Genomic DNA, 18364 nt, shown 5'->3' with positions numbered 1-18364 from the left:
TATAGCCATTATAGTTCATTGAGAGAGTGATAGTTTCATCACTGGAGGTCATTTCAAGGAGCCTCAAATGATTCCTTCTGTGATTTTGGACCTGTTTCGTCTCTCAATTTTTTTTGGCTACTAGATTGTTTTAAATCAGTTCACAAATGTTTAAATTTTTTCTTGCTCTCTTATGATGGTGGGAACTTTTACCTTTAACCCCAGAACTTAAGGACTTCATTCTTTCAGGCTTATTGGAAATTTGGTACAAATTGTCTCAATGGTTCTTCAGGTTTCGTTGTAATGAAAATGTTTACTGAGATATAATTGTGCCCTTATGTGATCTTCTGACCTTTCAATTATTAAACCTCGGGTGAAATCATTTCATACTTGTTTGCCTATAAATAACTAATTTGAGCCAGGTATAGAGGGCGCAAGTAGCCATACATGTATGTACTGCAGTAGGGCTTTAACACATAGAAGCATGGGTCAATAATTAACAATCAATTCATTACTTTTCTTTGACAGATATCAGTAGTTTGAACACTTCACTGCTCACACTCGAATGTCAGGAACAGGCACGAGAAGGCTCTTCGACTAAGGAGGGTGGTTATTTTAACACCACCAACCCTGCAGAAGCTCGATGTGAAGTCTCGGTCGACCGTCCTCCAAGAACCACCAGAACCACTGAAGAACATGGTGAAGATCGTCGTGAAGCAACGACTGAACGTACAGAAGATATCCAGAAGCCGTTTCCATGCCCAGAGTGTGATAAAAGGTTCCTTCGTAAACGTGACCTAAAATTGCACATGAAGTACCACACTGGGGAGGATCTTCACCCGTGTGAGGAGTGTCAGAAGAAGTTTCATTCCAAATGTGTCCTCAGGAAGCACATGAAAACACACACAGGCAAAAAGCCCCATGTTTGTTCAGTGTGTAGCGCCAGGTTCTTGAGAAAGACTGCCCTGACGATGCACTTGCGAAGGCATACGGATGAGAAACCGTTTCAGTGCCGTCAATGTCCGAAGACATTTATCGTAAACTATGAGCTTACAAGCCATGTGAAGCACATGCATGGTGGGGTAAAGGAGCACAAGTGCGGTTATTGTAGTAAGAGGTTCTTTTCAAGAAGTGACCTCATTATACATGAAAGAACACACACCAACGAGAAGCCGTTTCAATGTTCGGAGTGTGATAAAAAGTTTCGTGCAAAGGGTTGCCTTACTGTACATATGCGATTGCATAAAGGAGAGATGCAGAAAGGAGAGATGCTTAAAGGAGAGATGCATAAAGGAGAGATGCAGAAAGGAGAGATGCAGAAAGTAGAGATGCTTAAAGGAGAGATGCAGAAAGGAGGGATGCTTAAAGGAGAGATGCAGAAAGGAGAGATGCTTAAAGGAGAAAAACATCAGTGTCCCGTCTGTAATAAGACATTCAGTCAGAAGTGCTTCGTCAGTGTACACATGAGAATCCACAATGGAAAGCCGCATAGGTTCCCTCACTTCCTCAGGGGGTTACTCACCAAGTCTGATCTCGCGCAACAGGTTCAAGCTCAAAGTGGCGAAGAAACATTTCCGTGCACCAAGTTACTCACCAACTCTGATCTCGCGCAACAGGTTCGAGCGCAAAGTGGCGAAGAAACGTTTTCGTGCACCAAGTTACTCACCAAGTCTGATCTTGCGCAACAGGTTCAGACGCAAAGTGGCGAAGAAACATTTTCTTGCATCAAGTCAGATCTCGCGCAACAGGTTCGAGCGCAAAGAGGCGAAGAAACATTTTTGTGCACCAAGTCCGATCTCGAGCAACAGGTTCGAGCGCAAAGTGGCGAAGAAACGTTTTCGTGCACCAAGTGTCCTAAGAAATATTACACAAAATCAGAGCTCTCGAAACATTTCCTGTATCACCAGACGAAAAAACTTCGATGTGGAAAGTGTGATGAGGTATTCACGTCAGAGGCTCGTTTTGCGCAGCACATGAGGAGTCATACAGAAAAGTCTATGTGTGGTACGTGTGATAAGGTTTTCATGTCAAAGGGTCGTCTTGCAAAACACATGAAGTCTCACTTGTGTGCTGTATGTAATGGAAGTTTTAAGACGAAGGCCATCCTGCTGCAACACAAACGAACGCATACCAGAGAAAAACGGTTTGCGTGTCCGGAGTGTGGCAAGAAATTTGTAAGGAAGGCAAGGCTGGCTGTTCACATGAGGACTCACACTGGTGAAAAGAATTATAAATGCTCACAATGCGACAAAGCATTTAACAGAGCTGGTAACCTTGAAAGACATAAGGTTACAGTACATACCGGTGTCAAGGCTTTTTCTTGTTCCTTGTGTGATATCAAGTTCACTGCCAAGTGGAGTTGCGATGCCCACATCGTGAGATTCCACCCCGAAAAATGTCTGTATCAGTGTTCTGAATGCAGTCGGAAATTCCTCACAAAGGGTTCCCTCGAGGATCACCATTTGAGAATACATACCGATAGTGAAGACACCGGGCCACACCCATGCAAAGAGTGTGATGACAAATTTGCTACAAGGGGTAGTCTACGTGAACACGCTTTGAGAATGCACCCGAATGTTGAGCGTAACCATTGCTCTGATTGTGATAAAACTTATTCTTCGAAGTACTCCCTTGTTGCTCATAGACAGATGTTTCACTTGGAGGGAAAGTTACCTGAGTGTGGGGAGTGTGGAAAGCGATTTAATTCGAAAGCTTCCTTGCGGTACCACCAAAGAGTCCACCGGGGTGAAAAGCCCTTCCAATGTCCCGAGTGTGATGCGAGGTTCCATCTGAAGACCATCCTCAATAACCACATGAAGATCCACTTGCATGAGAAACCTCACAAGTGCCCAGACTGCAGCATGAGCTTCATCAATGGGTATAACCTTGGAAGACATCGTAAGAAGCACACGGGTGAGAAGTCCTTTCAGTGCTCCATTTGTGGCAGGATGCTGGGAACAAAGCAGGCTCTTAATGAACACATGATGACGCACACCGGGGAACGACCGTTCTGTTGCCAACATTGCGATAAAGGTTTTGTTTCAAAGACGGAACTTAGGAGGCATTTAACGAGACAAGCCAGTGCACAGCCTCATCCATGTCCCAAATGTACAGAGAGCTTTCCTTATAAGTGCAGCCTTAAGAATCATGTGAAAAGTGTGCATTGACGGAATCTATTTCAGATTGGAACCAAGGGGGTGTTTCTCAAGGATCCCAAGTTGGACTTAACAATTATGGAAAGCTATTAGCATCTTTGAAAATATTTTGTAAAAGTTATTTTAGAAGGCATTTAATGTTCATTCATACTTTCTATTGTCGAGGAGATTTCATGTTCTTGATGTGGAATTTATGAAAAGTCTAAAATACTTGAGTTTTTGCTTTTGAATATATTTTATTCTAAGGCTACGGATGGCTCTCCATGAATTTTAAGTCCAACTTAGAGTTAAGTTCGACTTGGGATCTTTGTGAAACACCACCAGGGGCTTGTTTCATGAAGCCGTCATAAGTACAAGATCTATTTCATCCCAATGCTTTTGTTCGACTTGTCTGCCGAGTGTTTCACAAAACTGGTTTTGCAACTTCCCGTCAACAGACTTGTTGCAACTCGAAACCTGTCATATCTTTTTAGAACGCCATCCGATCTCAAGGCAACTTTAATGCCCATCTGTACTAATTTCCAGGAGGGATTAGACCACTCTGCAAGGTCACTGACAGGTGATTATCTCATCAAATCAGCTCTCACTTAACATAAGAAAAAGTGGATCATGGGAGACGAATGGTTACCAATTAAGCAGCGTTTGCTTTATAGAGGGCGCAAGTAGCTATAAGTAGTACAGTGGGGCTTTAAGCTGGTCTATGGGCAGCATAGAAAAGGAAAACTGAAAAATTATTTTAACAATTACTTCTTGATCTTCAAGCTCTCATTTCGCCGATCAGGGGACGTTTCACAAAACTTGTCATCAGTGACAAATGACAGTTTTTGTTTTATGCTTCTGAAATCCTTGCTTCTGATTGGTCATCAGCAGATTTGTCACTGATTTTTGTCATTTGTCCTGGAAAAAAGGCTTTGTGAAACGCCCCCAGTTCTTTTGGGTGTTAATATAAAAGCATTATATTCTTATAGTAATGCCTAGTAAAAATTATTTGTAGAAGTATGTACATCGGTCTACCATAGAAAAGTCACCAAAGATTGAATAGTCTGTATTTCCAGACCCATGGGATTGACGACAATTTTTCATGTAGACATTTTTCTAGATATTTTTCCATATTTCAAGCATGAACTGAATAAAATATCTTGTTATCATTACTTTCTTAACTAAATATTAAATCATGGTCTTCTTTAGATTAGAAATGAGTTATGGTATCCTCTTACTTGCAATATTGTATTCGCTCGTCGCCAAAGTTACCTCAAGTTTTGCCATTTTTTTTATAAATTCAATGTTAAAGTAGGAAGGTAGGATTTAGGAACACATGTTTTCATGCAAACTACAGTGTGTAGGTGTTTGTATCATTTTGTGCTACCATTCTTTTACATTTTTACTTTTTGAAATATACTCAGATTCATTTGAATATACATGTATGTAACTCAGGGATTATATATTTCATTGTTATCTGTTAATATAATCTGGAAATTAAAGATAAAGACCAGTTCTGGTCATACGATTGCATTGTGAAAGAAACGTTGTGGAATCGATCAGGAAAAGTTGATCATTTAGCATAAAAGTATTGGTGTGTACTGCAAGGTTCTGGAGTCATCAAAATGATAAGAACTTTGGCCCAGTATTGGTAAAGTTACAAGCACTGTACACAGAAAGATGTGTATGGGACTACGCGACACGTGCGCGATATATCAATTAGTAGGCGGTTTCCCGGCAAAATTTGTATCAGCACTTATTAGTCAAAAAATATTCTTTCACATGATTGGTAATAAGAGCTTCCATTTTAATTTTGTTGAGAGGGGGGCGTTTCCAAAACTGGTCTTTACCTTTAAGCTTCCAATATTGTTTGGTAACTCAGGATAAAATCTGATGGATGGTGACATAGACTATATTTTGTTTAGCCCAAAACATGAATTTATAGCTTATCATGGTTTAGGGTCTGGCCGGAATGCTCCCTATGAAGTGGAGAATGTGCATGCAGTGTGTGAAGACAAGCCTAAATCAGATTAGGCAGTAAATATAAATGAAGAAGTAAATAAAGAAAGATATTAATACATTTGTACATGAACAGTATATACATACAAACATTTAGATATACTTAAAGATACAACACAAAGATAGTTATGGTTTTCTTAGAAGGCGACACTATGCAACATCCTCTAACAGAAAATTCTTCCGACCAGTTTTTGAATTTTCCCAACCATTTTCCATGAAGATAAAACATAAAACGGGCTTTTAACAATCTGTCAACGTTTAAATGTTTGGAATGATATACCGTGTGAGTCAAAACAAAGTTTACACCTAGAAAATTGCTAATTATTTTAAAAATTATTATACATCTCATGAAAGGGTGTTTTATCCCAAATCATTTGGTACCATTTTTGTGTGGTATGTGTTCACGCTTGGATGAACAGGTGGCATTGTTTGCGAGAGTGCAAAAATCGACTTGCGCCAAAGTGATGCCTACATTATGTATTATGTTGGGATTAGCGGAGCGAGAGAATGGATTGAATGTACATGTATCAAATGAAATGCATTGCATATGTTTTTTTTGCAAATGACGAAGCCACACACACCTACACACACGTGCACAAATATTTGTTGATGTTTGATACTCGATATTTGATATGTGTGGCTGCTGTGGCATGATTAATTTTGTTAGGGGTGTTATTTGGATCTGCAAAGAACGAATTAATACCCAAACCCAATTGTTTTATTCAAACATCACATAGACAACTTTGGCGCAAGTCGATTTTTGCACTCTCGCAACAATGTCTCCTGTTCATCCAAGCGTGAACACATACCACACAAAATGGTACCAAATGATTTGGGATAAAACACTCTTTCATAAAAAGGCCGATTCATTGCTTTGTGGTGGATTTCGTTAACCTAAGATTTGATTAAATTATAAAAATATAATTGGGGGAATTTAGGAATCGATCAGATCAGTTTTTCACGATTTTTATCATTAATAATGATCTGTTTTTACTCACACTTTCAGATTATCTTAGATTGGACATCTAACAGCATCATGTTCTCTCATCTGAACAATAAGTCCCTTTAATAAATATCACTGTCTGAATCTTTTAAATAATAAATGGCAGACTTTAGGAGCTAGTCTTTGTTTTCTACCAACTATTTTTTATCGTAAAGTAATTTGTTCGGAGTATAAAAAATATATATATATACCTGTAAATATATTTTGATCATTAATATGTACCATTTATTGTAATCGGGGAGTTTTGTCCCCCTTTTTGTAACTTCAAATGTACAAGGTTTATACGTATGTATATTGTAATAAAAATATGTTTAGAATATAAATGCTTCTCGATGAATATCTGTCTCCATATTAGCAGACGGTTTGTGCGTCAGGAACAGAGTTATGGTACCAGGGGGTGTTTCGCAAAGATCCTAAGTCGAACTTAACTCTAAGTAAGACTTAAACATTATGGAGATCCATTTGTAGCCTTAAAATAAAATATATTCAAAAGCAAAAATTCAAGTATTTTAGATTTTTCAAAAATTCCTCATCAAGAACATGGAATCTCCTTGATAATCGAAAAAATGAATAATTTGAATCAACATTCTATTTTCAAAGATGCTAACGGCTTTCCATAATCATTAAGTCCAACTTGGAGATGATTAAAGTTCAACCAAGGGTCTTTGTGAAACGCCCCTAGGGGGCCGTTTCTCGAAACCGTTCTAAGTCTAACTTTTTGGACATACTATTTTAACGTGTGTTGTAGAATTAGCACGCGCTTCTATGGGATGTCCACGAACGTAGACTAACAACGGTTTTGAGAAACTCGTCCCTGCAGGATAGAAAGACAGCATCAAGAATTTGAGAAGGTTGAATGAGACTGAGTACAAGAGGGAATGCACGAGAGCAGGCGCGCCGGAAGCAGTATGGGATTTGGGGGCAAACGTTCCAGGGGGCTCACCTTCACGGGGCAGTGGTGTAATGAGCAAAAACGTTTGAAAGCCCCGGCTGGGGGTTAAGGGGCTGAATCCCCGGAAGCTCAGGGTTTTTAGGCATTAAATCACGGTCAGATAAGCATATTTAGATACCTTATTTGTGACACTGTTGGGTCACTAATTAGACAGAGAGTCAAGGGGGCAGAGCTCCCGGAAGCTCAGGGATTTTAGGTATTTAATTACGGTCCGAAGAGCATCTAGAGGCCCGCCTTAGGGCCCTTGGTGGGGTTTCAGGGGGCAGAGCCCCAGGAAGCTCTGGGGTTTTATGCATTTAATTACGGTCAGATAAGCATATTTCGATTCCTCAATTGTGGCATTGGCAGGTCACTTATTTTTTATCTTTTTCTCTGTAACATACTTTTTCAAAAAATGAGGGGGGGGGTCGAGCCCCCGAGCCCACATTTTTCGCCCGACTGTAAATCTGGGAATTTCTAATTTTCCAACAAACGCATAAAAATGTATGACTTACAATCAAAATTGAGAAAATACCGGAAAATCATGTCATTTCAGCAACATCTTTAATGGTCTTCACTTCCGGGCGAAGGACGACCATTCTCCAACAATTGTATCGATTCACTCGATGAGCGATCAACGTCACAGTAAATTAACAATTGCATCAATTTAAATATAACTTTTAAAATAAATTTTTTTGAACAGTGAATGTTAAAAAAATAGATACAGGTGAACATAAATTAAGTTAAATACAACGGTTATCTTTGATGTTTAACAAATGTTTAACATCAGGGTTAATTACTGTATTAACAATTTATTCCTGTATTTCTATTTTACTTGTAATCCTAAGAATTCAGAAAAAAATGATACATTTTTAACAGCTATGTATTGATCGATTACAATCTTTCTTGGGGATTAGTGGCTTAATGTATTTGCGGTTATAATAATAATAATAATAACAATATTTATAAAGCGCAACATATCCATCTCCAATGATGCTCAAGGCGCATACAAATAATTTAAATTAATATTCAACATACTTAAGATTAAAGAAATAGATCATTAGATCATACAAGCTCATGGTGCCAAGGTACATACAATGTGGCACAGTATTATTGTTATTATTGTTATTGTTTGTTTATACTGTCGGATAAATGATTAATTTCCCTTCTCATAATCATTATTATCTACATTAAAGGTTGAGAACTGGCAAAGATGTGTTTTTTGGGGTCAACTTTCTCATTCCTTGTATGGCAGCAGAAGGCAGAAAATGCTCCTAAAAAGGGAAAGTCCACCCCCAAAATAAGTTTGTTTCGACAGAGGCAGAATAATAAGAAAATCAGGTGAGTGAAAGTTTGAGCAAATTCTGAATGAAAATAAGAAAGTTATGAATTATTGAAGTTGTGATCAATCAAATACAAATTGGCAACTCTGTGACTTATTATACGAGCTCTCCTTCATTTGCTTTGTGCATAATATTCCATAAAATCATGTTTTCTTCGTTATTGATGACGGAATATATATTTGTTCCTTGCAGGGGGAGTATAGAAACATATTTGCAATTATTATATTTAGGGTGCATGTATGGTTGAAATTTTTCTTGAGGGAAAATGAAAATTTTAGATTTTTTTAGTACTGAGCAAATGGAAGTTGAGCTCGCATGATACGTCATAGAGTTGCCAATTTGTGTTTGATTGATCACAACTTCAAAAACCCTAACTTCCTTATTTTTAATCGGAATTTGCTCAAACTTTCACTGACTTGTTTCTCTCATTTTTCTACTCCTATTAAAACTAACTTAATTTCAGAGTGGATTTCCCCTTTAAGGCCAAATAACCAAAAATACGTGTTTTTTTGTCCGGAGGAGGCAGGGCATTACATGATTTACTATTTTGCAATTTTTTGCAAAATGGCTGCCTTGCTAATTATAGCTGACCAAGCCTATTCATTCACATATATTGTGCTATGTGAGTATACTGATGCAATGTATGACCGAAAAATATGATTTGTGCCACTTGAGAAGCCATTCAAACAAAATGTATATCACAGGCTTTCAGAAATATTTGTTTGGGCTTTTTTTTTTTTTGGGGGGGGGGGGGTTCCTGAATAGTAAATAGTAAAACAAAAAAATAAAAATAAGGCGGGCTGGGACGAGAGACACTTTGCTTTTGTTAGTTGGCCTAATTCAAATGCGGACTAAAAGATCCATGCCGTAGGCTAAAGTGCGCGTTTTTCAATATACACTTTTCTGTATGTAAAAGGACCATTTTAATGATTAAATTGAATGACATAAGCACAATAGTATTACACTGATTTTCTGAAAGATAAGCTTGAGTTCTAGTAACGATACGAAACTCAATTTTCACACAATCTAACAAAACTTAAACGGAATCAGTTCAAGATTACAAATAAATGACACGTGCCCAACGATTTTGATAGAAAGGTGTAGGGGCTGAGTAATGAGCATAGAAACATTCAGAAATCAAGGTAAGTATAGGCCCTACACCATGTGTTAAAGCGTATCTGCCATAGTTTACAGGAGGGATAAGACTGCCCTGCAAGGTCACTGGACAGGTGGTTATCTCATCAACTCAGCTCTCAGTTAACATAAGAAAAAGAGGATCATGGGGGACCAATGGTCACCGATTAGGCATGGTTTGTTATATAGAGGGCGCAAATAGCGACAAGTGGTGTAGTGGGCCTTTAAACACAGGTCACTAAGTGTAAATGAGAGCTGTGGTTTTTATTGAAGATGATTTCCAGCAAGTTTTTGTGAGGTTATTTTTATATATAACATTTTTTTAATTATAGTAATATCCACTCGACATACGATGCCCATACTAGAGCTCAAGATTATCTTCAAGGTTTTGAAATTTGAAGTCTAAATGAGGCGTACGCTGTTTGCCGATGAATTTGAATAGGCCTAATTGTTCTCACCTCTTTGTGTGCATTGTCACGCTACTGAAAGCTACAAATGTTAGCAAAGCCACAGGACCAGATGGCATACCAGGAAGGATATTTAAGTTCTTTGCTGAAGACATTGCACCGATCCTGACCTTTATCTTTCAACAATCTCTAGACACAGGAACAGTACCATCTGACGATATTCAAGATCTGTATTAGTTCTGAAACCCTGAAAATTGGGTATTTTACTTTGAACTTTGCATAAATAAGCATGAGGACTGAATAGATCAAATACATATCCTTTTCATAGCCAAATTTGGTTATTAATTTTATTTCACAAATTATTAATTTAATGGTCCTCACTTCCGGACGAAGGATGACCATTTTCCAACAATTATATTAATTAACTCGACGAGCTATTAATGTCATAAATAGGAGGAATCGGTATCAATTCAATTAATACTTTTAAAATTATTTTTTTAAAGCAGTGAATGTTTGAATAATCGATACAAGGTGAACAGAAATTAAGTTATATACAATAGTTATCTTTTATAATTCAGAAAATGTTTAGTTTTTTTTGTTAAGTATGTTAATATTTTATTCCTGTGTTTCTATTTTAGTTGTTATTCTAAGACATTAGAAAATAATGATACACATTTTTAAACAGCTATGTATTGATCGATTACAATCGTTCTTGGAGGTTTAATGGCTTAATTTATTTGCGGTACTGTCGGATAATGATACATTTCAGTTGTTGTTATAAGCTACTGAAATCCTTGCTTCTGATTGGTTATCAGCAGATTTGTCACTGATTTTTGTCATTGAAAAAAAGCTTTGTGCCAACGGGCGTTTTGAGTTCTCACCTCAGGGATGTTTGCAGGTAATTGGGGGGGGGGGGGGGGGGGGGGGGAGTATGTTTTGATGAGGGTGCAATTAACCCTTTGTTTACTGGAACCGGGTGGTTCCTGTATTAAGCCTATGGGAATTAAATAATTCAGTAGTCAATGGGTAAAGACGCTAAGACGCCAACGAGTGATCGTAAGGAGGACGTGCGACTCGTAGAAGTTGGCCTACCACGTCCTCGCGACTGCTGCTGCGTACACGGGATTGGCCGACTTTCAGCACTGGCGTACTGATAGGGGGGGGGGGGGGGGCAGCAATTGACCCCAACATAAAATTCAAACGTGGTTTATTTCTAATTCGATACCAGTGACAAATGGTGCTGAGATGGCATGATTTTTACCTGAGCTTCTAGGCGGAGCGCCCCTTGGACCCCACTGCACTCTTATTTGACCGCCGCACAGTGGGCCAGGGAGGAACCAAAGTGCGCCAAAACTAAGTTTGGGTGATTTTTTTTTTTTCAATTTTTTCTTGCCCAGTTGAAAGGTAATACATAGAGGAATACCTCAGTGAAATATTTAATTCCGGAATGCTTAATAAGGGTATAAATTTACTGCTTCAAACAGCAAAATCCTACATATTCACAGTTTTAGTGCAAAAGTGACTTATTTTATAAATCTTTCAATTCAACATGAAGTTTTTAAGTTATTGATATGAAATTGCTCTCACATATTCCTGATAGTTCATTTCGTTGAATGAATGGGTTAAAATTAATAGAAACACAGTCTTCATGATATATTATAGGGTAATTCACTGAAAAATGGACTAATTATCCATGTTTTTTATAAATCCAAAAGAAATGTTTAGATCTCCGCGGTGTACCGCTTAAATTTTAATACCACCATTTTCGCTGATGTCTAAGCTTCAAGTTGATACCAAAAGTGGCTGCCCGATCTTGCCCGTTGTTATGTTAGAGCCGATTTCCCTTGCCACATTGCCCCGAAAAATGTGGGTTTTGGGGGTCCGCGGCTGAATCATGAAGGATTTGTGGTCATAAATCACGGCGCGAGGGGGCGCGTGACACTTGTTCTGACACCGCGGACCAAAATAAACACATTTTTCGGGGCAATGTTGCAAGGAAAACGGCTCTAACATAATAACGGGAATAATCGGGCAGCCAAATCTGGTATCAACTTAAAGCGTAGACATCAGAGAAAATGTTGGTAATAAAATTTAAGCGAAAATCCCTGGAAATCCAAACATTTCCTCTGGATTTATAAAAAATAAAACCCCAAACATGAGTTTTGGCGCACTTTGGTTCCTTCCTGGTCCACTGTGCGCCGGTCCGCCCGGTACATCCGTAGAGATTAAAAGACGCCTGCTTACAATATATTTTATCACCTGACGAAGTGTAGCAGCGGCACACGAAACGTCGTGATCTTTCCGATCCCTTGTTGACCATACATTGCGAGACAAACGAATGTCACTAACGATATTATTTTCGAAGATAAATATTATTTGTAGAAGTATGTACATCGGTCTACCATAGAAAAGTCACCAAAGATCGAACAGGCTGTATTTCCAGATCGATGAGATTGAGGACAATTTTTCGTTTATGCATTTCTCTAGATGTTTTACTTATTTCAAGCATAAACTCAATACAAATCATGTCACAGTGTTATTAGATAAATATAAAAACTATGAGTCATAAAATATCTTGTTTTCATTATAAAATACAATCACAATATTTACAAGTAATTTTAAAAAGATTACACAAAAGCAGTATGTACGTAGATCAAAACCTTACGAAAAGAGAATTTACACTAAGATGCAGGCAATTACATGCACATGTACCTATACAACATTATACAAACAAACTTCCATTTTTTAAAGTGCAAGGGAAACTTGCTTTTCTTTTTTGCTATAAGATATTCTAGATCTATATTTATAGGCAATGTAAGTTCTGAAACCCTAGAAATTGGGTATTTTACTTTGAACATTGCATAAATAAATGTAGTATTTATGCTTAAAGAACTAAATAGGTCTCCCATATATTCTTTTCATTGCCAAATCTGGTCATTGTTCTTATTTCACAAATTATATATTTAATGGTTATCACTTCCGGACGAAGGACGACCATTCTCCAACAATTGTATTAACTAACTCAAAGAGTGTTAATGTCAGTAAATCGGACATGTAAGTGGTATTAACTTTATTTATACTTTTTTAAATTATTTTTGTAAACAGTGAATGTTATAGTAATCGATACAGGTGAACAGAAATTAAGTTAAATAGAACAGTTATCTTTAATTATTCACAATAATTATTCACAAATGTTTAACATTTGTGTTAAGTATGGTAACAATTTATTCCTGTATTTCCATTTTACTTGTAATCCTCAGATATCAGAAAATAATCATATACATTTTTAACAGCTGTGTATTGATCGATTACAATCTTTCTTGGGGGATTAGTGGCTTTATGTATTTGCGGTACTGTCGGATAAATGATTAATTTCCCTTACATTTCTCATCATATCATAATTATCTACATTAAAGGTTGAGAACTTGCATGGATGAATATTTGTCAACTTTTACATTCCTTGCATGACAGCAGTAGGCAGAAAATGCTCCCTTTAATATTGTATTGTATTTATTAACATTTATTTCATTCTCAACAGTACAATATGAAACACAATGTATATATAAATGATATATGTAACAATTATTTCAACATAGAGTATAAAGTAAATAATTCAAATACGGAAAGAGGCGAAAACCCGGAAAGCATAGCTTAAGTTGGGAACGCCCATAATTAGTTAACACAGCTACCGAGAGAACATTATAGATATTATTATGCAATTACATTACAGAACGTTGATAGGAAAGAAAAATAGTAAATGGAAGAGAGGAAAAAAAATGAGGAGAGAATTAGGTATAGGAAGGCATGTTCACTTATAAAGAGAAAGTGAACTCAATTGGGCTGTGCATGTGTCTGCGATTACATCATGTCAGCCGTGATTAGCACAGATTGAATTTTCTGCCTCCTAGAAAATATTAATTGATATCAGCTTTGGCCTAAAATACAGCATTTATGCAATAAATACAATCAACAGACACAGTCCTCATCAGAAAGCAGAATTATCTTTGTAGAATGGCCATAAACATATTTATGTGATGCACTCGGCTCAGCTCAGCTGAGTGACTCTAGCTTACACAGCTAGTCATCAGAAATGTAGCAAAAGCACCAAGTGCAAGGCCGTTTTTTATGTGAAAAACTGCGTTTCATATTTTGAAGTGGAATTTTATTTCAAAAGATACAAAAGAGAAAGTCATATATTGTAATAAAAATAAGTTATAAACATAAACATACCTTTTCACCGACTTTCTGGGCCACTCTTGTTAATTGATGGTTGGTCATTTTACAACAAACTCGAACCACTATGCGTGGGACTACCATTTTGAAATTTGCCGATTTCGGAGTAATTTTTAGGGGGAAAATCACTTGATTTGAAATTAGTTTCTTTGTTGTAGAGGTAACTGAATATGAGAATTCACTATTTCTTCGAAAAGTGACCATAAACGTCGAACTTCAAGTTGGAAAAAAGAAATAACCTAAACGTCGAAACATAACCTGAAAAGCACCTTTTTTCTAAAAACGTCGACCACAAGGCCAAAAATCTACCCTTTTTCGGCGTTTTTTATGACGAGCACGCGTACCACTTTGGTATGCGAGTGGGGGGGGGGGGGGGGGGGGGGGGGCTTGGATTTATTTATGACTGTTTCGAGAAACTTGCCCCCCCCCCCCCCCCCCCGGTGGGGTCACTCAATGTGACTTCCGGACCGCATGACCGTTACCAAAATCGCGGAAAAAGGGGTCAATTTCAAGCAATGTCCGCGGACAAAATATTCCTCGAAATATAGAAAATAGGGGTGCACAGGTGTCCTCGAAATTGATAAATAGGGGTCAGGAAAAGGGAATAGAGAAAACCGGGGGAAAAAATGCTCGGAGTCGAGTCTTGTCCTTGAAATATGGTAAAATAGGGGTAAATTTGCGAAAGACTAGTGTCCTCACAATCTTATAAATAGGGGTATTCCAAAGCACGATTTTGTCCTTGTTTTGACGTAAAAAAGGGGGTTAAATATCACAAAATTTCCTTGAAATTGACCGCAATAGGGGGGTATTTGCATTTGTGGTAACGGTCATATGCGTCACCCTCTGCGGAGGAGTGACCCCACCGGGCCCCCCCCCCCCCCCCCCACTCCGGGGTCGGAATGACCGCATGTGTGTTACCAAAATGTCAGGTAAAGGGGTACTTTTCACACACCAAAGTCCGGCTCGTACATACATAAAATTGACTTTACACACCGGACTTAGGGGGTGTTTTCAAAAGGAGAGAACACGCATATGCGTACCCTAAATAACAATGAGTGGGGGGGGGGGAGGGGGATTACCCCTGCAGGAAGGATAGACAACATCCAGAATTCGGTAGGGTTGAATGAGACTGAGTACAAGAGGGAATGCACGAGAGAGAAGCCGAGGGCCAGGAGAAAACCTTTTTTTAAAACTTAGACCAGCCACCCTAGCGCTGCATTTGATTGCCTGGAAATAAACCATACGCCATGCATTAGTCAACACACAATTTCCGATCCAACTTGAATTATCTGAATGATAGTTAACTAGATAATTAGCTCTGTCTGAGACAATGTGCAAAACTATGTTTACTTAGAATAAATGACATCGCGAGAAAATCGGGAGGCTATATGGTCCCCTGGAAAGTTACATCCATACAATATGTTAGTAATTAAAGCCGGTCTGATTGTAGAAAATATAATCATTAATCTGTACCCTAAGTAGGCCTACTATTATTTTTATTATTATTCATTCGGCAAAACAAAGTGTATACAAAAGAATTACGTAGAAGAACCAATCAAACAATACAAAGGATAAAATCATTATAAAAAAACATCGTGATTCCCACGAGACATCGTACTGGCGGGTAGTCATTATTATTATTTTGTTCATGTGTTTTATTGGAACAATCAAATACATCACAATATTTACAAGTAATTATTAAAGGATTACAACAAAAGCAGTACCAGGTAGATCAAAACCTCACGAAAAGAGAATTTACTCTAAGATGCAGGCAATTACATGCACATGTACCTATACATACATACATACATATTGGTATTTATTGAGCGCCTTTACATGAACATGCTCAAGGCGCTTTACATTTTAAAATACAAACATAATAGTTATATACTCTCCAAGTGCATTACACTCTAAAAATGACAATAATTACAAAGAAAACAAATGAGTTTTTAAATGTTTCTTAAATAATGCGACTTTTTACCTATACAACATTATAAAAACAAACTTCCATTTTTTAAAGTGCAAGGGCAACTTGCTTTTCTTTTTTCGATACGATATTCAAGATCTTTATTATAGGCAATGTTAGTTCTGAAACCCTAGAAATTGGGTATTTTACCTTGAACGTTGCATAAATAAATGTAGTATTTATGCTTAAAGAACTAAATAGGTCTCCCACATATTCTTTTCATATTCAAGTCTGGTCATTAATTCTTATTTTACAATTTATATCTTTAATGGTCTTCACTTCCGGACGAAGGAGGACCATTCTCCAACAATTTATATTAAAAAACTCGATGAGCATTAATATCAGAAATCTTATTATTAATGGGTATTAATTTTAAGACTACTTTTTAAATCATTTTTTTAAAATAGTGAATGTCATTATAATAGCTACAAGGTGAACAGAAATTAAGTTAAATACAACGTTTATCTTTTAAAAATCACAATTTTTTTTATTTTTGTGTTAAGTATATCAACAATTTATTCCTGTATTTCTATTTCACTTGTAATCAGAAAATAAGGATATACATTTTTTTTTAACAGCTATGTATTGATCGATTACAATCTTTCTTGGGGGATTAGTGGCTTAATTTATTTGCGGTACTGTCGGATAAATGATTAATTTTCCCTAAATTTCTCATCATATCATAATTATCTACATTAAAGGTTGAGAACTGGCAAAGATTAATAATTTGTTAACTTTCTCATTCCTTGTATGACAGCAAAAGGCAGGAAATGCTCCCATCAAGAATAAAAACCAGTTATGGTCATGCGATTGCATTGTGAAAGAAACGTTGTGGAATCGATCAGAAAAGGTTGATCATCTAGCATATAAGTATTGAAGTGTACTGCAAGGTTCTGGTTAATCATCAAAATGATAAGAAATTTTGCCAAGTCTTGGTAAAGTTACAAGCACTGTACACAGAAAGATGCATATGGGACTACGCAACACGTGCGAGACACGTGCGTTATATCTATCAGGTCCAAATATATATGATATTTTACCAAATATATCAATTAGTAGGCGGTTTCTCGGCAAGATAATTATGTATCATTACTTTTCTGTGTATGTAAAAGGACCATTTTAATGATAAAATTGAATGACACAAGCAAACTAGTATTATATGATTTTCTTAAAGATAAGCTTGAGTTCTGGTAATGATAAAAAAAAAATATCATAGAATCCAACAAACTTACAAGGAATGTTCAAGATTACTCAATGACAATCATGTGCCAAACGATTTTGGTAGACAGGTGTAGGGGCTGAGTAATGAGCATAGAAGCATTTGGAAATCAAGGTAAGTAGGCCCTACGTCATGTGCTAAACACAGGTCACTACGTGCAAATGAGAGCTATGTTGTTTTTTGGGAATTGAAGATGATTTCCGGCAAGTTTTTATTTCGCTGGCTCAAATAATCAATCTACTGCAGGATAAAGAATCCAGAATGAATAAAAGCAATGTTCTCTCGACATACGATGCCCATACCAGAGCTCGAGATTAGCTTTAATGTTTGAAATTTGGATTTGAAATGAGGCGTAGGTTTTTTGCCAATGAATTTGAATAGGCCTAATTATTACCATTTTTTTTGCAATGATTTTTTTTTTCATAGATAGGCCTAAAAATTATTTCTTCTCATAATTTTGATCTACATGTATTTCAAGAGAGTCATGAAGAATTAGAATTTTGATCACAATATGTTGATACACAATTCAGCTAAAATATACTTTTATTAGTACACTCAGATATATTACGAAAAAGGGTCAGTATTCGTGATCAGTTTTCGATCCTAATACCTTTCCCCATCAGTATTTACTTCAAAGACACAATTCCCCCCGGTAAATTAACCCAGAGGGACAATTACCCCAGGAAAATTACCCCCCCCCCCGAAAAATTACCCCCGGAAAATTACCCTCCAAAGACGATTACCCCTAGGGAAAATTTCCTACAGATTGCTATACAAAAAGGAAGAAGACTGTTTTTATATTCCTTTTTATCGTTTGCTTATTTTTTATTCATCAATATCTCTCTTTTAGTTTATTCAATTGATTTATTTGTAATATTTACTTGTTTATTACATTTATTTCTTCACGCATTCACTTATTTTTCTATTAAATCATTTGTTATTTATCTATTGATTTAATTTGATTTGATTTATATATTTCTGTTTGATATTCTTTTT

At 36.9% G+C, this 18364-nt stretch overlaps 1 protein-coding gene across 2 annotated transcripts in view; it reads left to right on the top strand.

The window, feature by feature from the left end:
* LOC115918893 (zinc finger protein 585A-like) overlaps nucleotides 1-12395 on the top strand; it is a 28759-nt gene extending 16364 nt beyond the window's left edge. The window contains exons 4-5 of one of the 2 annotated variants that reach the window (XR_004065670.1): nucleotides 1788-4111; nucleotides 12316-12395. Coding sequence is in view for 1 of the 2 variants with exons in the window: in XM_030993491.1 (XP_030849351.1) it covers nucleotides 1788-3146 (1359 nt within the window). In the remaining variant the exon portion in view is untranslated. Of the gene's footprint in view, nucleotides 1-1787; nucleotides 4163-12315 lie in introns of those variants that run through there. The other variant, XM_030993491.1, reaches the window with a different exon arrangement.
* The last annotated feature ends 5969 nt before the right edge of the window (nucleotides 12396-18364 follow it).

Source organism: Strongylocentrotus purpuratus, unplaced genomic scaffold (genome assembly GCF_000002235.5).
Source record: "Strongylocentrotus purpuratus isolate Spur 01 unplaced genomic scaffold, Spur_5.0 spur5_scaffold_20, whole genome shotgun sequence".
Classification (NCBI taxonomy): Eukaryota; Metazoa; Echinodermata; class Echinoidea; order Camarodonta; family Strongylocentrotidae; genus Strongylocentrotus; species Strongylocentrotus purpuratus.
This window is presented reverse-complemented; position numbering and strand designations above follow the sequence as displayed.